Below are 23,840 nucleotides of genomic sequence, written 5' to 3'. Positions count from 1 at the left end.
GAGCAAACAAAACAATCATAAAAAGAAGCTTCAGGGAAAAAGTTTTCATAGTCAGTAATGTGTTGCTTTTTTGTTGTTGTTTATCAACTTGAGAGATTTAATCAGAGTTTAGTTATATTAGTAAAGGAGCGATTTTAGGTATTGATTTAGCAAATTTTTGTTTGTGAATAAAGAATTTTGCATAAATGATGATAAAGTTCATCAGGTGTTCAAGAGCGGATCTTCTGGATGAACATAATAGCAAATTATATCTTTAAGGTTAAGAGAGTAGACACATTTAGCAGCATTAAAAAGTGGGATCATTCCAAAATCTTTTCGATGTCACAATAAAAAGAATTTGTTTCTGTATTGTTTTCACAAAAAGTACTGAATCTGTAAATGTAGCAGTGATATGGTTCACAAGGTTTATGAAATGAACTTATTTTGCTTTGATTGAGATACAATACTCTTTGCAGTAAATTTAAGTCCAGCGCTGCCCTGATGATGATGCAGGATGACATCACCAAAGCCGTCCGATCAACACATCACCTGTCTGCGCTGTAGGAGCTTGCAGCTTGTGGGTTGGTGTTAAGTGTTGCATCAAAGAGCCGATGTGTTTGTGGTGGAGTGGTTCTCTCTCCTCTGTGTAGCAGGGACTGGGATTTGAAACCAGCGTCACATCAGTGTTTTTCCCATCATGCCTCTCTGGTGGCGGCTGCAGCGGTCAGGTCGCGGCCATGAGAAGGAGCTAAATTTAGCCCGGCCGCTCCACCCAACTACAAGACCAGGAGAGTCACTCCTCCTTTCCTCCTCTCTGTGGAAACAAACCAGACTCTCTACAGCCGTGGGCCCAAAGTTTTGGTTCATTTTTTTAATCCAATATTTCTTTCTCTCCCTCTCCCACATGTCTTCCCTTCTACATGTAGGCTACTATTTATTTTTATAGCAGGAGGGTACTGCTGCTATATGTGCTTGTTTTATTTTAACAAAAAAAAGGCAGGAAGTTTTGAGAATGATACAAATATTAATTTTCACAAAGTCTGCTGCTTCAATTTTTATGATGGCAGTTTGCATATACAGGATGTTATGAAGAGTGATCAGATGAATAGCAATTCATTGCAAAGTCCTTATTTGCATGAAAATGAACTTAAAGGTCCAGTGTGTAATATTTGGCAAGGTTAAGTGGCAAAATCTGAATGAACATATTTGTATAAGTGTATAATCGCTCCAAAATAAAATTTGTTTGGGAGTGAGCACTGCAAACTAGAATCTGAACACTGGATGTCACGGTTTTCCCCCCCATTTTACACACTGGACCTTTAAGGAGAGAGGTCTCATCAGGGACAGACGGATGTCCTGCAGAAGGTCCAGGGACAGGACTGCTGAGGACTGCGGTACAGTCTTTTCTCTGGTCAGTCTCCTTTCACATTGTTTGGGGCATCCAGAGAAGAAGTCCTGTGTCATGGCAACAGTAAAGCATCCTGACATCATTTATGTGTGAGGAGTGGGCTCACTCACAGCCATGAATAAAGCATGGCACCAAAACATCCTCAGAGAGCAACTTCTCCCAACCATCCAGACACTTGATGTAATTGTCAATAAAAGCCTTCGACACTGATGAAATGCTTGTAATTATACTTCAGTGAGTTACCATAGTAACATCTGACAAAAGAAAAAACACTGAAGCGGCAAACTCTGTGAAAACCAATACTTGTGTCATTCTCCAAACTTTCGGCCTTACATCCTTCTCAGCATCCTCTGATGTGTTCAAGTTTTCTTTAAGAGTTGAGAGGAGCCCAGAACTTCCCCCTCTCTCCCCCCCCCCCCCCCCCCCCCCCCGTGGTCCTCACTCTCCTCCTGTGGGAATGTCACAGATGTCGACTCTTGATGTGACGGCGTTCCGAGGCTCGTCCTCATCCTCAGCAGTGACGATGATCACATTCCAGTCAGAAACAACAAGAGGAACAAAAGAGTCCCAGAATGTTCCCTAAGAGGGAGAATGATTAATTTTTCATCATTTTTTTTAAAGCATGTAATAAATCTGTATCTGAATCCTGGCTATGGAATAAAAGCAGTATTGTATTGTTGCTGCAGTGTTGTGAGACTGTCCCTCTGAGGACACAGGCACAATCCCTCCAGGACTTATTTTCTGTGTCTTTGCTGCACGATGAGTAAATGGAAGCTTAGAGTGCTCGGTCCCAACACACACTGCATGCGCAAACACAAAAACACACACACACGTCAGGCCTGCAGCTCTACGAATTCAGCGCCACAGCAACTGTTTCCAAACAAAACCATCTGATAACATTTTCCCTCAAACAATCGGTATTTATAGCATCTCTTCTATTTTCGCTACACCTCCCTTTTCGTTACGCTAAAGTTCAGCTAGATTAGATACCATCCTGTGTGTGTGTGTGTGTGTGTGTGTGTGTTTTTGTGTTTCTGCATCGCCATAGTAACAGAGCAGTGTGCGTGGGTGAGGGCTGAATGTCCTTGTGTCAGGGCTTGTGTTTTTTTTTTTCTTTCTAGCTTTTCCTTCCTGTTGCTGGGTGCTGCGCTTTATACCAGCACCTCTCCACTCATCCCAGTCTGACCAGTGAGCAGCACACACACACACACACACACACACACACACACACACACACACACACACACACACACACACACACACACACACACACACACACACACACACACACACACACACACACACACACACACACACACACACACACACACACACACACACACACACATACACCCTGCAGATTTATGGCAGACAGACTCCCCCTGTTTCTAGGAATTTCTAAAGTCTGTTCAGTGCTGAGGTACAAAAAAAGGTTTTAACTTATGAATGAAATTAAATCAGTCTTAAATTAAATTGCATGTTTTTTTCCACAGCTCTCCTCTGTAACTCCAGCTTTTCTATCCAGGTGTATATTTGAGTTTATACTGTTCCGCCATAAAAAGCTCATGTGGACTAGGATGGATTTGTTACCTGCATTAGCTTGAGAGCTTTATAAGTAAAACAAGCTCTACTGGCTCCGGTCAGACAGAGCAGGATGTGGGGGAGTCGCGCAGTTTGAATCAAACTTAGGTAAAGTTTTCCTAAACTTCTTGCCGGACGTGTCACGATGGAGCAGGAAGCCGCTGCTGTGTTTACAGTCCATCTTTACCTCTGAGCAAAGTAGGAATAGAGCAATCCTCAGGTGCAGAGAGCATTCTGGGGAGTTAAAGAGGAGCTAAGCAGGATTTCTCCCGTGGCTATGCTACATTTATACCTTAAATAAAAAGCTATTGAGTTATCGTGATAGTTAACATGACTTGTGACTTGTTACGAGTGAGAACGGAGGCTCTCTGTCTTCCACCAAATCTTGCAACATCAGTGTAGGACTCGGTCGCCGCCCCGGTGTCCCAACACAAACGCGCTCCGTAACCCTTAATCTTTTGTTTATGACGGTTAAAACGACACAGATATACACGTCATAACGTTGTATATGTTATATAACATTATCCACCGCTCCATTTATTGATTTTTTGCCAGCCTCTTTTGAAAACAAATGCACATGGCCAGGTGGAGGGTTAGCAGAACAGAGGAAAAGCGACCAGACTTGCATAGTTCTTCTGCCAAAGTGGTTTGAAGTGAACAAGCATCTTCATCATCGTTGTTTTTAACTTCTTTTTTCAGGCACTTGAGCAAAACAAAAACACACATGACACATCTGGAAACTTTCAGATAAACTTTCTACAAAACTGCCCTGTAACTGCAAAGTAAAGCCTCACCCCTGCTGCCACACCTGTCTAGACTGACGTTCACTCAGACAATCTGGTGGTTCTTAAATCAGGATTTGATCACAGGTGGTCCAGACACAAACAAGGTTTACACCAAGTCTTGAGAATTAATAAATCATGTCAGATTGTAAAATGACATAGTTTGACCTGGGAAGACCTGAGAGTGAGTTCTAACTCTCTCAACTTCTCCATTGTTTGTCTTATTGCTGGTCTGCCTGTGTCTGTGAGACAACACAGAGCGGAGGAGCTGCTCTGATTGATAAAAACCAGAGACAGGAGGTAGTTAATGCATCAGGGACCAGTGTCATATGGTTGTGAATAAATGATGGCGGTGTCAGAGCTAACTAGGCCACTTCTCCCTCTCCCCGTTCAGAACCAACCATGTCGCGCATCACTCGTGGATGCCGAGCTGACGCAGGGGTAGTTCAAGTTTTTGAGAGCCGCTGCTTCCCGTCGTCAGCCTCACTCTGGTGACTCTGAATATGCAAAATGAGCACATGGTTGGGTTTGCCTTTGGTGAACCAGGAAAAAAAAACAAAAAAACATGAATTGATGCTTTCATGTTCCATAAAAGACCCGGTCCTCATCCTGCCAGAAGAAGCCTCGTACTGTTATTGATGATGTGAATTCACATCATCAGGATCCTCGATGAGCCTGAAAGGAGCGGATGCGCCATTCCACCAGTATAAAAGTGAGCCGAAGCGCGTTCACAGTCCTCAATCAGGCCGATCAGAGCCATTCAGGAGACACTTCAGACCTGAGCTCATGTGGAATGAGGTGGCTGATGAGTGCAACTCCTGCTATGAATCTGGCAGGTGACAACACTGATCTGTCGTCGGTATAAAACCCAGCCCGACAGAACTGATCTGAGATTTGCATTTGAAAAGGCTGTTGCCTAGAAACTCACCCTGTTCCACCCGGTTGTCAAACATCATAGTAAACAAGTCGGATTTCTCACCTCAGACCCACGCCGACTTGTAAAGACGATATTAGATGATCAGTTTTTTGTAATCGCGTTTTGATTGCCATCCCTTTGGTGCAATAAAAAACAATTTCCCCGAGCTAAGTAGGTTACTCCGTATTTTCCTCCCTGATACTTCTAACAGTATCGATTTGTTTATGACAAGTTAACGGAGAGGAATTGAGGCATTTAGGGGCCGTGAGTAAAGGCTCTGCTCTTGTGTCGTACATCAAAGATGAGGGCACAGCTTCTCTCCCTGAGCCTGCTGCCAGTTATCCTCTCCATGCGTGTCATTTGAGCTGATGGGCTTGGCTCAGTTGTCTCCTCTGCTAAGCAGCAGTAGAGACAGCCAGAGAGACTCAAATGAAATCAGAGCCTTTTACATGTCTGTTTCTTTTCTCCTTCTCCCCTTCTGTGCTGACAGTAAAAGGGCTAATTGAGCTGTGGTGAGAGAGGACGTAGGGGGGTAAGAATCAAATATATCTATATTAGGAGCTTTTATCTGCCATGGCTTTGTGTCCTCACTCTCTTCTCCGTAGACCCTGCTCGGGTCTCCCAATGCAAAGAGAGATTCAGAGACCACCCGGCGCTCTGCTGCCTCTGGACCTGAGTCACTTCACGCACATCAGGAAAACCAGGGCACCCTCCTGGAGCGCTGAGCCTCTGGTGAGCATGGCCTTGGACCATGGAAGCCGGATGGACACGAGTCATGACCCCTGAAAACGACACGGGTGACGGGTCACTTCCCTTTGGGCCGCCACCCGCAGTGTGGATGTGGGGTCAGCGCGCAATGCTAGTTGGTTGGCAGGACGATGTGCCGTTTCCTGTCTTCACAGATTGGCTCCTGGTACATGAGGTTCTGTTAGAAGGAAATCCTGTCCAACTACGAGGTTACTTTCCTTCTCAACTATAGTGTTTTAGAATGTAATTCATCGTGCCATAAAAGTCCATCCATCTATTTGGGTCTCAGTGGCAGCAGGTCAGGGAAAGTATTCCAGACCTCCCTCTCATCATCAGTCTTTTCCAGCTCCAGAGTTGAGGGTCAGAACCTTGATCTACTGCTGATGCTCCTCACACAGTGAACGCTTTGCAGGTGGTCCAGAAAGCAGCCGTCTGCATCGTCACTGCACTGCTCATGGATCTCCACTGTCTGCTAGGGATGTCACGATTATAGATTTTCTTGGTACGATTATTGTCAGAGAAATAATCACAGTATCATGATTATCACAATTATTATGCATTAATTAATTCAGTATAAATATAGTCAAATTATGTACACAGAATATTTTAAGTATCTAATATATGACCAATTGTTAATCCCCCAGGGGAAATGTTTAAAATATTTAAGTCATTAATTGCCATGTGTGTTGCAGTAATCCACGGGGGCAGTTTCAGGAGCTCTGAGCAGCTGCAAATGCTCGAGTTTGGAGAGTTTTTTTTTCTAAAGTCTCTTTTTGTAATGTTACAACTTCAGCGTAAGTCCCTACAATATACTGTATGGCAACTCGCCCAGTGGTAATGTGAATCCAGCAGCCCCTCCATACGTTGACCAATCACAGCAGAGTCAGCGCAGTGGGGTCCAAAATCACATTAAAGGGGATATATTTTGGAAATATCACATTTTGAAGGCTCTTTAACATATATTATTTAGGTGTTTGTGTTGCCTTCCGGTCCCCAAAATGTGAGAATTGACAAAAAAATCTGTCATTTTCAGGCTTCAGAGGTTGAAATCCATGTGGTTTTATGAGCTGTTCCCTCAGATGTCTGACAGTGATGTAACTAGCTTTAGAATTTGCATAATCCCACCCCTACCTGGTACCAGTAGAAGGGGCGGGGCAAGCAGTGGTTCATTTACATTTAAAGGGACAGGCACTGAAACCAGCCGTCCTGAACAGGGCTGTTTTGAGAGGATGAAAAGAGCTGTGATGTTTGATCCTTGGGGTATTTTGACCAAAGCATGTCAGAAACATGTCTTTGAGACACCTGGGAACTATTTTAATTTGTGGAAAAGGGGCAGAATATGTCTCCTTTAAAAGCCTCTGAGATGAGCATAATAGGTCCTCTTTAAAGAGTAACTAAACCCCTAAACCACTTTTTTTCTGCTGAAAACAAATATATTTGGGTAGTGTTGTCGATTGATTCTGGTCCAACTCTTGACATTTTAGTCAAAATATTTCAAGTTGGTGTATTTTCTTGTAAAAATGTAAGAGTGACTGCCCTCTATGGGTTGAAACCCGGCTATTACAATTGAATTTTGCTATTGGCTGAGATGGAGGCCGATGACGTTTTTGGAGGCAGCTTTCGGATGCACAGTGTCACGGCTCCTGCGTCCTCTCCTAGTTGTGTCCGTGCTACTAGTGCTGTCAGAGTCGCTCATTATCAGCTTGTTAGCGCTATAGCATGAGTATCGATGTGTGTTTATGACTTTCTTTTTCTCCTTTGTGTGATTTTGCATGTGTGAATGCGGTGAAGTAGTGGGGAGGGAGGAGGGGAGGATCACATTAGTTTTGTAATGTGATGTGCTTTAAGAAACCAATACCACAAGTTCTTTCTCTGGTTTAACGGACAAATGCAACAGGTACTGATTCTGCAGCCATGGAAGGAATCACTTCCTATTCACAATCCACAAAGACGCTGTAGTTCCAGCAGCGTCAACAGGAACATGGGACGGCTGCTTTAACTCTGCTAATGTCTTGTTTTTCTTCCACTGCCCCTGAATAGAGACGACATGGGAGAGACCGTCCAGCGTACCCGGGACCCCCAAAGCCTCGATCCGACACAAGAACTCCCTGCCAGCAGGTACTGAACATGTCAGCTCTGTCACTTACACTTCCTGGGGTCTTTAGCACCCCGGGGCTGTGAATTCTCCTCCACTTCCACGGTGGCACAAAGCACCCACTCATACACACCACCCTGACACACACACACACACTTCCTGTGACTAATTTTATCTGTAGCCTCCACCGCAGCACTGAAGCCTCCTCTGTCTTTCTCCTGGCTCTGCTCCTCAATCAGACAAACAGAGGAGACAGAGAGGTTTGTGGGACATGTCCTGCTCTTAAGTGTTGAAACACGGCGAGCAGACCTCATTCATCTGCCTCACGTCTGTCACAGGCTACTCACCTCAAACCAAACAGTTAGACCCACACTGTGCCCAGATGCTTTCAACTGGAAAGTAAGCAGTCCTGTAAAAATCTTATTACTCATCCACAAGCATAGCGTTCAGTGGCAGATCCAGCACTGTGTTCGCCTGCTCTCCCAGCCCAGAGGCATGATGGGAGTGACACTGCTGTGCAAATCCAGTAGGCTACATAACACAGTAATAAGCCTGGAATCTTGAAACGTTTTTGATGTATGCACCAGCCGAGCAACTCTGATGTGAATGGATGCCATATTTGATCTGGCATCCATAAATGCTTAAAAAAGTTTAATAGTGGTACAAATTTTACATCATACTAGACCACAATGGGCCTTGAAAGTTTGATTTCTGTAGGACTGAGTTCTTAAACTTGGACATCGGTTTTTAGTTAGACCCTGTTCCTTGGCTCCGAAGTATCTCACAAATGTAATATATGTACATCCACTGTATTTTCATGTATTAAACATACTGGGTCTCATTCATGAAACGTGAGTAAATCTGTGTGTAGATTTGCACATAAAAGCTCACTCTACTAAAACTCTCGTTTGATCGTAAACACGTGTGTAAGATGATGAATGCCAACCCATCGTAAACTAACAACACGCCCCCGGTGATCAGCAATTAGCATAGATCTCCATACATGAATAGCCATATAAGGAGATCCTGACCACCATATTAGGAGTTAGGTGCAACCTGTTCACCTGCAGCCATGACGCAATCAAGGAAAGAGGGAGAGAGAAAAAGAGAGAGATCACGGATCGAAGTAATTTTGGGTGAAGTGGAGTCCAGAAAAAATATTTAATTATCTTCTGTTAGTAGTGGTGTGACTTGGACAGGTCAAAGGCTGGAGGGAAGAAACAGATTTAGTGAATTAAGTAGGCCTATCCTTGGTTGAGTAAAGAACCGTTTAAGAAGTAAAGCCAGAATAGTTCGATATGAAACATGAAAAAAAACAAAAAAAATACACACAACTACAGAGCTACGGCAGCGACGGGAGGAGGAGGCTCTTCACAGCCTCAGCTGTAGAGGAGCATGGTTGTATCAACACATGAAGTTATATAGGCAGGTTATATTGTTACAGAAGCACCAGCCGTCTGCCACAGCTCCATCCACTGGTGCCGACTGCTCTGCTGCGCAGGGTGAAGTGTGCGCCCGCTGAGCGTATACTGTAGCAACACAAAAAAGTTTTTTCCGGTTTTATATCAGATTATTATCATCATTAGATGGAGCCTTGACGTGTTTGTGCGTGTCCGATCCCTAAAACGTCTCTCTCTCCAAATATGTCTAATTGTTTGTCATGTTTAAATTATGTGTTTCAAAGGCGTCGGCGTATTTTGAACATGAGAGAGAGTAATACGGATTAAAATTGTAATTTTCAACAGTGACAAGCAGTATTTATGTGCATTCCTACATTTACACAAGCGCTACACACAGTCCGGAGCAGGTGTAGATTTTGTGAGTAGCTACGAAAAAATCAGCACTACTAAAAGATTGATGAATGCGGAAATCCACGTAAATTTGCACTGCTCAGGGTTTACACACAAATCCGTGCTGCTCACGTTTCATGAATGAGACCCATTGTATGTAGATATAAAGTAAAAACATATATGATTTTTAAATGGGACCAAGTCCACAATTTCCCCTGGTCAAGAGATGTCTCTGCAGTATTTTCACTTTCTGGGTTATACCATATTTTTAGTAATAATCTGGAGGAGATTTGGAGTAAACCCAAACTCAAATTAAAGAAATTCACTACACAGAACCTTACTGAGTTGAGATGCCATCATTGAATGTATTTAATTTTATATTGTCTAGTGTCTTGTAAGTCCATGAGCTGGGCACAGTACTGTACATGACACTCAATCAATCAATCAATCAATCAATCAATCAATCAATCAATCAATCAATCAATCAATCAATCAATCAATCAATCAATCAATCAATCAATCAATCAATCAATCAATCAAAAAATACATGTAATATAAATACTATATGAAAACTATTATAAATTAACTGAAAAACGTCATATAGTAAAAAGATGCCTAGACCATATTATTATTGGTTTATGAATTCTAGGTATATTTATGTTCATGAATGTGTAATATATAAATAACACATGTTATTATAAAAGACAGACATGTATGTCTGAAATCATGTACGGTGTACAATCGTGTACAAACATATATGATTCATATGTTGAATATTTACTGTTAACATATGATTTCTACATGTAATGCCATGTAAAAATTCATTATGATTTACACACATGTGCAGAATGCAGATTTACTGTGGCTATATGATATATTTGTATTGTTGTCAAATGATATCTTCATGTATTCAGTGGATGTATATATGGGATAATCAGCACTGTTTCTCTCTCTACCTGTCTTCTGCTTCTACAGTCAATGGATTTCACTCAGGTGGGAGTCCGTTACATCATTTGGAGCATCCACACAACAGTCTGGTGAGGAAGAGCAGCACAGAGCCACAGGTAAAGTCTAAACACGACACAGAAAACTTTTAAGTGTTTAATCTTATTTAAAGGTCCCATATTATGCTGTTTTTCAACTATTTCACATGGTTCTAAGTTGTCCAACCATATTGTATTCCTAGTGTATTGTCTCCAAATCAATCTGCAGCTCTACATCTCAGTAATCTAAAAGTGGCTCTCCAGAGCTCTCCTGAGAACGAGCCATTTCTGTGTCTGCACCTTGAAATGCAAATAAGATGTGTAAACCACGTCCACTCCACAGCTGTCACGGGCAGAGGGTGTGGTTTTCACTACAGGTACATGTGCCAGTGTTGACATTGGCCCAGGGGTCGGGCATTGATTTCCGAAAAAAAAAAAAAAAAAAAAAAATCTGAGACTGGCATCTTGTCTGAAAAAATGTAAATGTTCCTTTTTTTTCTTTTTTCTTTTTACTGTGGCAGAAGGAGAAACATGGAGAGACTCCTACCAGAAAGTTCTGTGTGAAACTGTCAAATAAAAAAAATGTGTAGTGAAACTGAGGAGCGCAGCACAAACTGTGCACTGTTGTATGGACTGATGAGAAGTTACCGGAGAATATTGACGTGGTTTTGCGCCGGGAGAGGAGACTTCCTCGTTCAGTTCCGCTGCGCTGATGAGAAGCGGTATCATCCCAATATTCTCTGATCCGCGATTTCATTTTTAATGACAGGCGGCGGTTTTTCAGTCAATGATTCAAAATGATCATCTGGCCGCCGCGGTACGGACCGCTCCTCCCGTAGGTCGACCGCTTCATGTCAAATGACGGACGGCGGACGGGGAGAGAGAGGTTCACTGTTCCGGAAAAGTGTCAGCGGGCGGAGCTCACGTTTTTCCAGACTGGCCCAGGGGGAGTATAAGGAAGTACCGGGAGGTGGAGTCACCTGAGTTCAGCGCATCCTGACGTCAAGTCTGCCAGCACTTCCAATTCGCCCGTTTGGAGACACAATCTCAAAAAAGTGTAGAAATCAATTAAGGGAGTGAACAGACTTTTTTCACCTCCAGGCGTCATAGAAAGGCCACAGGAACACATAGGACCACTACAAAACCTGTAGAAAGTGGATTTTGCATAATATGGGCCCTTTAATAAACCTAAAAAGCAGCTTCCTGTTTTTCTGTGGATGCTCAGCTCCTCTCAGTCTGAGGTCACAGGGTGGTTGGACTCAGTCTGAGGACCCCACAGTGTTTTATGGCTGCACCTGAATTGAACTGAAATCAGAACATCTCTCAGTGAATGTAGTCCAGCCCCTGGCAGCCCGGCTCTGCTTCTATCTGCTGAACTGATGCTTCATTTGGTTCATGCAGGTGGAATATCATTTACCTTTACAACTCCTTGTTAAAAGTGGTAAAACATTTACCCACATTAGTATTTGATGGATTAGACTCTCCTATAGTTTGCAGTGGTGTGATAGGGGGAAGGGGTTCTGCAGAAGAAGCAGCTTCTTAAAAAACAGAAGAAACAAGTTAAATTTTAGTCTGCGGACTTCAAACTTCAAAACTGTGAAATATCAATGTGAGAACTGATCTTGAGAGGTGTGAACTTGTAGCAAACTGCTGCCAGTTGCCTGTTTCCTGAGTTACTTAACCTCCACTTCATCGTGTGCTGAAGGCCTCATACAGTATAAAGACATACTGTAAGCAGGTGTCATGTTTTCTTTGATAGTACAGCAGGTCTAGGATCTGTCTCTGTGTTTTGAAAGTGCTCAGTCAGCGTCAATCAGAAGAGAAGCTCCTCATGTTACTGGAGCTCCAGAGAGAAGCCTGAGGAGGAAATGTCAAACTACACTGCTCTCAAAAGCATAATTTGTTTATTTATTACATTCCACTACATGTCCCAGAAAACACTAATGTATAACATCTATCAGTGTTTTTCAACCTTGGGGTCGGGACCCCACGTGGGAGCGGCTGAAATTTAAATGGGGAATGTGATGAAATGTCTAATCATTGATTCAAAAAATACTCATAAAAATATTTCTTAAAGCAGATATCAGTGGAATGTTTTTGTTAATATAAGTCCTAAATAGTCCTATTTTCCGTCAGCAATCACTTACATGAAGTATTTCAGCCTAAACACGAGTCTCTCCGTCACTCTGCTCTGCTGTAACCCGAGGAGAAAATTTTCCTTGTGGGATACAAGTGTTATCCAATGAGGAGAGAGAACGGCATGAAGGGCTGTGTGTGCAGCCAAGGGATGCGCGTGAATGTGGTGACGTAGCACGAGGACCAATTGATGCCTGACAAGGGCGGGGGCTGCTAACTCATGGTGCGTTCAAAGAAACTCGTACTTTGTGTTTTTCCTTCCTGTGAAGTCATACCAGTTCGATCTGGTACGAGTTCACGGGTCGGAAGTTACGAGTGGCCGTTATAGGGAACTTTCACAGACAACAGGATGGTAAAAACACGAGCTACGGGTTACCTGGAACGCTACCAAGTCGTAGTTGTGACTTGAAGCTGTAACTTACGGTTTCAAAAGCCTGCCTTGAACGCAGCATTAGCCGAAACGGCCGTGAAGCTGATATCTGCTTTAACTAATTATTATTGATTTAAAAATTATGATTAAAAACACCACACACAATCTTAAACAACTGTATTCTATACTTTCACTTTCTTGAATATAAATCGAGTTCAAATAAAATGCAGCATATAAAAATAGTGATTGCAGGGTCACCAAAAATGTGTGATGTCAAAATGGGGTCACGAGTCAAAAAAGGTTGGGAACCACTGACATATCTATTCTTAGTTACAGTAATTCATTTGTAGATACTGTACTATTCTTTACATTATGCGCTTTATATATTTTTATTCAAAAATGTTTTATATTTAATTTTTTCTGTCCTGTATCATGTATAATATGACTGCTGCAGTAACACCGTCATTTCCCAGCCTGGGATCAATAAAACATATCATATCTGATATTATCTTATCTTATATCAAGTAAAAATGACTGTTAGTCGCTCTAAAGTCATATCCATACAACAATAGAAGTTCCTCTCTCTTCGTGTAAACGACACCCTTCAACAGCTCTGCCCCCCCCCCCCCCCCCCCATCACAAGTTCTATAACTTAGAAGGTAATTATCTCTGTTAGTTCCCCTCATATCACAGTATACAGTAACTGGATCCATTGTTGATATTAAGGTGTGGATTAGTGCAGCTCATCATCATCATCATAAAGTCACTGATATTATAATGATATATGATGATATGATGGAGTCTTTCCACATCTCATATTGCCCCCCCCCCCCCTCCATCATTAATGGAGAGGCTGGTGGCAGTTAGAGCAGATTAATCCCTCCTACAGTATCTGCTCTCTTGATCATAATTAACCAGGCAGCCAAGGCACACTTACACTGGATCCACCCACCACTTATTCACTCTGTCTCCTCAGTTCTCTGCTCTCATGCATGTTACACTCATACACACACATGCACAGCCACACTCATGCCACTGGCCCTGGAAGGCCAGTAGGTGTGGAATTATCTGTGTGTTTCATCCTATTTTATATCTCCTGTTTTTCCCAATCTCTGTCCCACACACACAAACACACACATAAACAGAGAGGGAGAGGGAGTGTGAGAGAGAGAGAGAGAGAGACTGTAAATGCCTCTATTCTAAGCTTAAATGTTAAAAATCACACACACAATACATCCACACTCACACAAAGAGAGAGAAAGCCGACCATGCTTTGCTTTGCTCTGCAGAACTATCCTCCCTAGTCTGCACAGCAACACACACACACACACACACAAACACACCAGCAGTAGCAGCAGCGGCAGCAGAGCGAGCACCAGACAGACGCTAAACAGCGCTTGCCAGGAAAACAACTGTGTTTGTGTGTGTGCGAGTGACGGCGTGTTGTTGTGTGTGCATGTGGAGCAGTCATGTCTGACACGGAGGACGGAGCTTTTAACGGAGCGTCCTTCTCTCTGCAGAGCCCGGGATCCACATCGCCCACCAGGAAGCAGAACAAGGAGACCACGGTCACGGTGAGTGTGTGAGGGGAACTCTGGGGAACTCAGAACTAACTGTGAACTCCCCTCAGGTCTCTACAGGAGGCTGGAGGAGCCGACCTGCCACCAGCAGCGGAGGGGCAACTAATTGGTTTCCCCTCTAAGTTTTGAGATAATGATATAGAAAATACAAATTTCAATACAGTGTAGGGATTTGTTGCATCTCTCAGCTTCCTTTGTGGTGGAGCCTCACTTGATCGCAAATTAGGTCAGGAACCTAAATGACCCTTCTCCACTGTCACGTGCAGTTTATGATGAAAATGATGATGGCAGATTTACAGCTTGAAACAGTGAATCATGAAAAGCAGCTTCTCATTTTCAGCTGTTGATTGTTCTTCTATCTCCTACAGCAAACTGACTATTAAATGAGGATCTTGTAGGTTTTAAGGTCTTGAAATAATCTTTTTATGACGTGACACTAAAAGCCTCAGGCTAATGCAACTTTCATGGAAACTTTCATAATATCAAATATCACAACATTTCCTGCCATTTGCAATATTTTTTTTACAGTGTTGCTCAGTCCGATCCTCGTCCCACTGCTTCACTTACTATTCACTGTGACATGTGACAAATAAAACTGTAGCATCATTTATACCTGAAATACAAAATATAGTAATAAAGTTATGTACTGTACTGTAGGTAATGGTATTATTGAAATACCCATCTTAGTGATATAGTTTGTTGTAATATTGATACTGAACTGGGATATCCAGTCCAGAGCTGAGATATTCAGTTATGGATATGGATATTTGGATGTATGAAAGAGCTGCATACTTGTGTTAAAGCTAATTGGCCATAGCATTATAGCACGTTACTATGGAAAAACACACTGGGACAAACAACCCAAAGGTTACATTTATGTTTTTATGTATTAAAATCCTCTGTTTAATTTTCACAGGAGCGATATATCTGTGCATGACAGGAGGTAGTCGATGCGTTTTGCCAGAGTACCAGTTGCTGCAGTGTATACGATCAGACCAAGCTGCCAGACAGTGGAGGTTCCAGAATAATGACGTTAGCTGATGACATGCTAACTATCTGCCTTGGCAACACGGTTTATGTAAAATACCACAATATTTTTACAGAATCTTTTCTAAATCGCTTGTAACTTAACCCTTTCCTGAGTTAAATAGTGATTCCAGTCCCTGTGACATTTACGTCTCATTTCCAGTTCAAATTCACAGGAATACCCAACCGAGTTCAATTTGGACTGAGCCGTGAAGTTACAAGTGATAAAGGGATAGTTCAACATTTTGGCAAATTCGCCCATTGCTATAATCCCTATAGTCATAGCAGTAGGTTCATTACTTTTAATTTTCGGTGCATGTTGTTTGAGATCCGTGGGGCAGAGACGCGAGCTGCTCAGGTAACGGTGTATACAGTAGTCCCCTGTCCCTCATCAAACTCATCAAATACATACATTGGATTGTGTATTCGATGAGTTTGATGATGGACAGGCGACCTGTACCGTTCACCTCCATTGTTGTTCACTGAGCAGCTCACGTCTCTGCCCTGCAGATCTCAAAACAACATGCACCGATAATTAAAGGTAGTGAACCTATCTGCTATGACTATAGGGAATATGGCAATGGGCGAATTAACCAAAATGCTGAACTATCCCTTTAAGCTAAGACTGAAAACTCACTGTTCATAAGAAGGGTTTAATGAAAGGTCATCTGTGGAGAACACTTACAGCCAAGGATGCAGACAAACTAAACCCCTCACTGGAGGATATTGGAGGCAGCCCGTCCCTCCTCTTAACAACAGTTGTTGGGGGTGGGGGGCTTTAAAGCCTGTGCTTTGTCAACCTCTGGACCTCAGCAGTGATTAAACACAAATCCATCCCTCAGACAAATTATAAGCTTCATAAACCAAGATAAGGTTGAATTGGAGGCAGTTTCCTTTTTCCCTCCCTCCATTTCATTCTGCAGTATTGGCTCTGGAAAAGTCATCAGTGAAACTGTGTTTGTCAGTTTGTGGCCTCGGACAGAGGTGCTCTCTGATGCCACCAACATTTTTTTTTTTTTTTTTTTAAATAGAAACAGAGGATCCTGGCTGAAGGCTGTTTAACTCCTGAGGTTAATTACAGTGAATGTGAGAGGAGATAAAGCTCCTCTTGTTTGCCCTGCAGTCTTTGCTAAACATGGAGCCTGTTTGTATCTGTTTATTGTGAAAATGTGTTGCTTCATTTATTCCCCTCACTCCCACATAGGCTGCACTTTTCTGTCCCTTTCTTTGAAGAAACTTGAAGGCTTGCCTGTGGCCCTTAAAGAATAATATTTAACAAATAATAATTATTGTTATTAGATAATAGATAAATTGAAATGACCTGACTACCCTTGGTCACATGATCCACCTAGATGTGCCCCTGCCGCTGCGAGAGACGGGCTCGGCCGAAAACCCAACAGGCGCACTGTAACACGAGAATTATTGCTAACTGCCTTTTTGCTGTAAAAATGGGAGTGCTGGTGTGTAACTGGTGGCCAGGTTAGTAGGTTTTGCGGTGGTATTCGTGTACATCATTATATGGTAAAAAATAACCTGAAAGTAAGTAAACATCCTAACCCTGACCCCGCCAGCCAACCACACAGTGTGCTGCTCGAGGGGAGAAAGTACTATGTGAGGCTTCTTGTTTCTGTTTTTGTACGTCTCTACTTCTAGGTCTACTAAATTCCAACTGTAATTTTCTCACCCTCTCAATTATACATGAAGACTTATATCTATATACTTTTTTTTTTTTTTTGAGCACCTGTCCCTCCAAAGGTCTCTGCACGTAGATGTTTGACGACTAAAACCCTTCATCTAAGGTGTAAAAGTTAATTCGTAAATGTGATTTAAAACAGCATGCACATAGAAGATATGTTGTCACAGACAGATGACAAATAAAATAGAGCATTCCCATGATTAAAATTAACATTTTTCAGGTTTGAAAACTTATGAAAATATTGGATATAATATACAAACCTAACTGGAAAAACACACAATAGTTGTTTTTAGACATTTGAATGTGATAAAGTTACGTATTATAACTTTAAAGAGAAATTGTAAGAGAGCATCATCTGACACAGAGAGTACTAGAGTGTCATGAACTCGGGCCTATTCAGTTGAAACGGCGCAGCAGAACAATGCAGCTGACAGCAGGGAGTCCTGCAGCCAGCAGCCACAGCACCGTGACAACAAGGAGACAGTTTACTGCAGCAAGATCATTAAAGGCACTATGACACATTTTTACCAACTTCACAAACGGAAGCCAAACGGTTTTGCTCTTCTGATGGAACTGTATGTTTATCACACAAATGGACATAAATCTGTGGTGGATACACAGTAGGCCTACAGATGTTTTAAAAAGTCATCAGGATAGTTCTGTATCAGTGCCTTACATGGGAGGACTTACAAGTTTTAAAAATACACAATCGCAGATCGAAACACTGACAGGAGCAACAACTGGGGACGAGACTGACCCACTGCTTCTGTGTCTGAGTCTGGATGGAGAGGGAAACTGGTCTGTTTAGTGATTGTTCTGGGACAGAGCAGAGAAGTACAACTTCAGAATGAACAATGAATCCCAGAAAGACCGAGCACCAAGGTTGTGTACTGACAGAGTCCCTGAGGACAGAGTGTGTAGAGACATGAACTGGAGAGACTTGCAGTTGTTGGTTACCAAAGCAACAGACCTTGAATACCAGAGCAAAAGTGTGTGTGTGTGTGTGTGTGTGTATGTGAATACATGAGGTACTGTGGAGAAAGGTTGTCTGTTATAACAACTACCCATTAAACCGGCCCTCTCTCTCTTTCCCTCTCTCTCTCTCAGATTAACTGCGTGACGTTCCCGTCTCCTGCCTGCATGCCGGAGCAGCAGCTGCTCAAACCGGACGAATGGAGCTACTGTGACTACTTCTGGGTAAATAACCCTAACTCTCAACATTGCAGAGGCTGTAAAATAAGTTTTGTGTTTCCCCACCACACAAACTGACAGTTGAACATGTACATCTCCTGCATGGAGATCAGGTACTTCACCCTTAACACCCAAAGACACACCGCCTCCCTCTCCAGTGTTGGGTCTGATGTTCTGGACCACTGGTAAACCTTGATATGAGATGTTCCGAAGATCCTGCATCAGATTTATGATTTGTACTGTAGATTTCACACTGTGTGATTGCTGTCTGTCCACCAGTCACAGTGCAGATAGGAACATGTACTGTAGTGACTTTTATGACAACTCCCATAAAGGCAGTGTGATGTAAACATGACAAAACATTTAGGTCCAAAACACCAACTGAAAAACAAAAGACAGTGACAGAGGTAAAGCAGCTGTGATAGTAGTGACTGGGCCAGAAACAGAAACTCATTCTTCTTAATGCAGCAGCTTCAAATCCGTCCTGGGCCCTGTGCTGCACGTCTTCCTCTCTCTCCAAGATGTGACAGAAAACACAGCTCAAGGAAGAAAAACAAACATCAACTAACTTGTTCTTCTGTGTTTGGTTTTGACTCATGGTTCTCCAAGCGTAATGCCATTATAACCCTGTTATTACCACTGATAGACGCTTGCTACTGTAGTCACAGCCTTGTTTTCAGGTCGTCTGTCCATCCGTCTCAGACACACTGTGTCAGTAATGGCTTAAGTTAACTTCAAATAAGACATGAACATTCACTATTACTCAATGATGAACAGATCATAATCATCACTGGGCCTGAGTATCGCTACTGATTTACTGAATCGATTGGATTTCCGATTCGATATTGATTCATTTCGAGATACTTTAGTTTAAATCCCAGTTTTGCTCGGTTATCAAAGAGATTTTCACAGAATTAATGCTGCAGATTGTACAAAGATGGAACTCTCTAAACTGGTGCGTTATCAAAAATATTCATATTTACATAAAAAATTAAGTGAACATTTATTTAACATGACTCTGAAACAGTGCAACTCTTCAGTGCAGACAGGGCTGCTGGTTAAAGTTCTACAGTCAGTGTGTGCACTTCCTCAGTGAATGGACACAACAACATGTAAACAACATTTTATTGCTAAAAACAGTACAATTTTTTTTTTTTTTTTCAAGGCTGGTGACAGTATTTTCTTATTTACAGAGTGATAAAAAGAGATATCCAAAATCCCCTCTGTAGAAACTTCTGACTGTATGTCAACAAAATAAAACAAACATTTTGAAAATGGCTTTATCCATTGTTAAGATTTCTGTTCTGGAAATGTTTCAAATATGTACATATTTCATTGGATATTGCCTCATTTACATATTTAAGCATACAATTTGACAAAACTTACAATACAAAACATATTTGTCTTAATGTAAGTGATAAACTTGGGAAGTTTCATGGTGATATCTGTTAGTTTAAATCTTTAGTGTCTCACCTTAAACAGTGGTTCTCTGTTGACATTGCTGCTCACCACAGTGAATCATTAGATGAAAATCCCTCAGAGTCCATGTGGACAAAAACAACACTGGCCTCTTTTCGTCTTTGAACATGACTCTGTGTTTATCTCGTACGAGCGGCGTTGCCCGCCGAGCCCGCCGCTCTGTTTGGAGCGGTCCCTCCCCTGCTGGGTAATCTCTACCAGGTGTGGGGCTGACACACGGTAGAGGTGACAACACAGTGGGAGGAGAGAAACCTGGAACCAGACTGAGGGAGTGGGAGTTTATATGAAAACAGGGCCAGTTTATGAACCAAACCAGCCTCTGAGTGGACTGAGTTTATGGGATGTAAAATCACAGCGATGACGTTCACTTAAAGAGCCAGTTTTCTGTCAGGTTACTGCAGTCATATGTTGCTGCAGATGGTAACCTGAGGTCAGGTCATGCAAACTTTTTTCTAAAGTTAAGGATGAGGTTGTAATAAACAGCTCCAACATTAGGTGAGACGTCATTCTGAGTTAGTGATGATGTAATTATGCTGCGTTCGAGACAAGTTGGAACTCGGATCTTTCCCAGTTGAAAACTCTGAGTTCCGACTTCAAAGTGTTCAAGATGCACCAGGTCAGAATAACCAAAAACATGGTGAACCGGGACAAACTTTGCATTCAAAGTGCTTCACGTAAGGCATAAAAAAAATTGCAACAGGCATAAAAACAATTTCAAAAAGAACATTTCAATGTATTTTGGCATTTAAATGCATTTTAATTGATGTTTTACAGTTGTGTGCCTCTGCACGGTGCAGATTGTTGTGTGACGTCAGACAACTGATTCTTGGTGAAGTCGGGGTGGATTATTTTCTCTAACTTTGCCGAGTCGGAGCTCCAACTTGATGTGCCGTTCAATTGCTCAATTCAATCTTCTTCAAGTTGGAGGTCGGAAAGATCTGAGTTCCGGCTTGTCTTGAACGCAGCATTAGACCCCATCATGATGTCATCATATTTAAAGGAGATGAGGAGGCGTGAAGTAAAGGGAAGAAGAGGATGATATGGATGTGAGATGGACAGCTGACAGCAGAACAGGTTGGATTGGCAAGGTCAAATCTGATTGGTCGCTGAAACTGCCTCAAGTCAGCGGATAACAATAAGTAGCTAGGTGAGAGAGGAGGGAGAGAGAGACTGTGAATGAATGAGGCGTGACTAGAAGGTGGTCTTTTTAATCAAGCGCTTAGTTTCACTTATCAACTTTCGTATCCGTTACCTAGCAACTGTTGCCTCTTCCCTCGTCTCATCTCACAGAGTTATTTTTGTAATTGAAACTTTTCCAAAATAAATAAATAAATAAACAAAACACAAAGTGCATCAGCCGCACCACAACCAGGAGCCTGTGCACAGCTGCTAACAGCTGCTCACAGCTGATTGGCTGAGAGCAGATCACAGCCTGGAGCAGCCTGAGTGTGAAGCTGCTAATGAGTATGTGGAGAACTTCAGTCCTCTGCAACACCATGGAAGTTTCTCCAGTGGACACGTGGGGGGTGGGGGGTCGGGGTTCCATTGCCCTTTGCTCCATATCATCCCTGACTTTCTTCTTCTCTCTCTATCTCATTTCCATTGTTACCACACTGTGTGGTAATTCATGAAGTTTCTGTGAGTTTCTTAATTTCCGGAACTTTCTTTGCCTGTTGTTTTCTTTCTTTTTTTTATTAACCTTCCTCTTGTTAGCTTTCTGCTTCCATCTCTTGTGTTAGGGTCGGTTCTGACCCGAGTCTTAAACCAGCTGTAAAACACAGTAAAAACAATTATTTACCATCTCATTTGTTTTTCATCTCTTGGTTACGTTGTTAGGCTTCCTTATCCATGAAAAGGTTGGTTTTGCACTTATGATTTCAGTTTTAACTCTTATTATTGTTCTTATCATTATAACTAGGTTGAAACCGACCCTAACAACACAAATGTCATAATTTTAACCAGAGCATTTTAGAATTTAGTGAAAAAAAATTGTTTTATTCTGTTTAAATAGAGGTTCTTAGAGCTTTTTATGCCTTTATTGGATAGTAAGTTGTGAGAGACAGGAAACAGGGAGGCAGAGAGAGGGGGAATGACATGCAGCAAAGGGCCGTCCGATGCAGGATTTGAACCAGGGCTGACTGCAGCAAGGACTGTAGCCTCTGCACCACTCTACGCCCCACCCGTTGTTTTCTAATGAGAATGTTTGTGCCACGATGATTGATGCTCAGTTGTTATTTTACATATATATTGTATTTATTATACATAAACAGACTGGTTCATGCAGCCATGCATCGTATCCATCCTATCAGAGGTGGACTAACTGTCTGATAAAGCCTCAGTAGCTGCAGGCCTGTCATGTTTCCCCTCTGCAGCAGGTGATGTCATCAGGGTTTGATGCTCTCTGTATTTGATGAGGATGTTTCCTGTGTGCCCGCTGTGTTTATCTCACAGACTGATAAAAAAGATCCCCAAGGCAACGGCTGCATCACAGGATTCGAGGTGTTGCTGCAGAAACAGCTGAAGGGAAAACAGATGCAGAAGGAGATGGCCGAGTTCATACGAGAGAGGTATCAGCTCCTTCATCTGCTCTCTTGTGTTTTTCACAGCAACCATCAGGTTACCATGAAAATCGGCCAATAACAATGACCACTTCCGCTTTTTTTTATGCTCATTCATGTACATCAGCAAGTTGCACAATACAGAAAATGCACATGGAAGCAGTCAGAGTTGCACAAAGGCTGTGTGGTAATGAAACTCTCCACTTCCTCCTCAGGATAAAGATAGAAGAGGAGTACGCCAAGAACCTCTCCAAGCTCTCCCAGATCCCTCTTGCTGGCCAAGAGGAGGGGTGAGTGAGACAGACCGACCGCTCTCATCACACACACACACATACACACACACACAGCTGCAAAATAAATAATAAAACCTATATGTCAAGCCGTTTTTCCACTGCAGCTGCAGAGGCTGTAGCTGATGTGCTGTTGGGCCCCTCGCTCCACTGTGTATTCTCTAATAATAGTAATGATTTGGCTTTTGAGGACATTTTTCCTCCAGGAAGGTCAAAGGTCAGAGTCGGTTACAGACATGGAGCTGGTAGGATGTCAGAGAAGGTTAGAAAAATGTTAAATGACAACAAAAAAAACACACAGCTTTAAAATAATGTGACAGATGAGAGAGGTTTCAAATGACTAAAAACTCATGGAAGAGATTTTTTTCCTTCTGTTTTCTTAATATTCAACCTGGAATAAAATGGGTTGTGCCTGTATCTTTTATTTCAAAGTGAGCTGATGAGCTTGTGCTCAATGTGACCGCTGATGACTCAGAGTCACAGTAAGACCGCTGGTGTTGTGTAACTGCAGCACAACTAGAGATACTGTAAGGCAGTGATAATCAGTGAGCTCACTTCCTCAGGGCCCCCAGGGCATTAATGTTGACTTGTTGAATCAAACTTCACAGTTGCATGAATAGTTGATCAAATACAAGCAAGCCAGGTTTATTTATATACAGTAGCACATTTCATTCCACATGGAAGCACAGAGCATTACACAAGGCAGTTAAAACAATACAGTAGGCCACCAAAAATTAGGAATAATAAAAATAAATAAAATAAAATAAGAACACAATTAAAACAATGAAACACGGTTATAACAATAAAAATAAACAATTAAATAAAAGTAAAAAATACAATAAAAAAAACAGTTAAAACTATACAAGCATATACTGAAAGGCACAGCTAAAAAGGAATGTTTTCAGATCTTTCTTAAAAGATAATAACGTTGGGGCGCATCTGATGTGCAAGGGAAGGCTGTTCCATAATCTTGGGGCATACAGCATAACTAAAGGCAGCCTCACCAGTTTTCATGCTGACCCTAGGAACATTTAGACGACCTGCTGCTGATGACTTACAGTAAGGGGTCTACCTGGCTCATAATATTAAAGCATGTCCGACAGATACTGAGGTACCAGATCATGCAGGGCCTTAAAAACCAGGGTTAAAATTTTAAAATCAATTCAGGGAGCCAGTGTAAAGACCTGAGAACGGGTGTTATGTGATCATAATTCTATTTTCTCGTTAAAACTT

At 42.2% G+C, this 23,840-nt stretch overlaps 1 protein-coding gene across 1 annotated transcript in view; it reads left to right on the top strand.

The window, feature by feature from the left end:
• Nucleotides 1–23,840, top strand: part of gas7b (growth arrest-specific 7b) — a 74,463-nt gene that overhangs the window by 29,116 nt on the left and 21,507 nt on the right. The window contains exons 3-8 of the mRNA XM_083993998.1: nt 7,454–7,531; nt 10,274–10,362; nt 14,308–14,361; nt 18,197–18,286; nt 22,211–22,326; nt 22,533–22,607. Of these exons, the coding sequence (XP_083850124.1) occupies nt 7,454–7,531; nt 10,274–10,362; nt 14,308–14,361; nt 18,197–18,286; nt 22,211–22,326; nt 22,533–22,607 (502 nt within the window). The remainder of the gene's footprint in view (nt 1–7,453; nt 7,532–10,273; nt 10,363–14,307; nt 14,362–18,196; nt 18,287–22,210; nt 22,327–22,532; nt 22,608–23,840) is intronic.

This window comes from Trachurus trachurus (genome assembly GCF_905171665.1).
Source record: "Trachurus trachurus genome assembly, chromosome: 19".
NCBI classification, from domain to species: Eukaryota; Metazoa; Chordata; class Actinopteri; order Carangiformes; family Carangidae; genus Trachurus; species Trachurus trachurus.
This window is presented reverse-complemented; position numbering and strand designations above follow the sequence as displayed.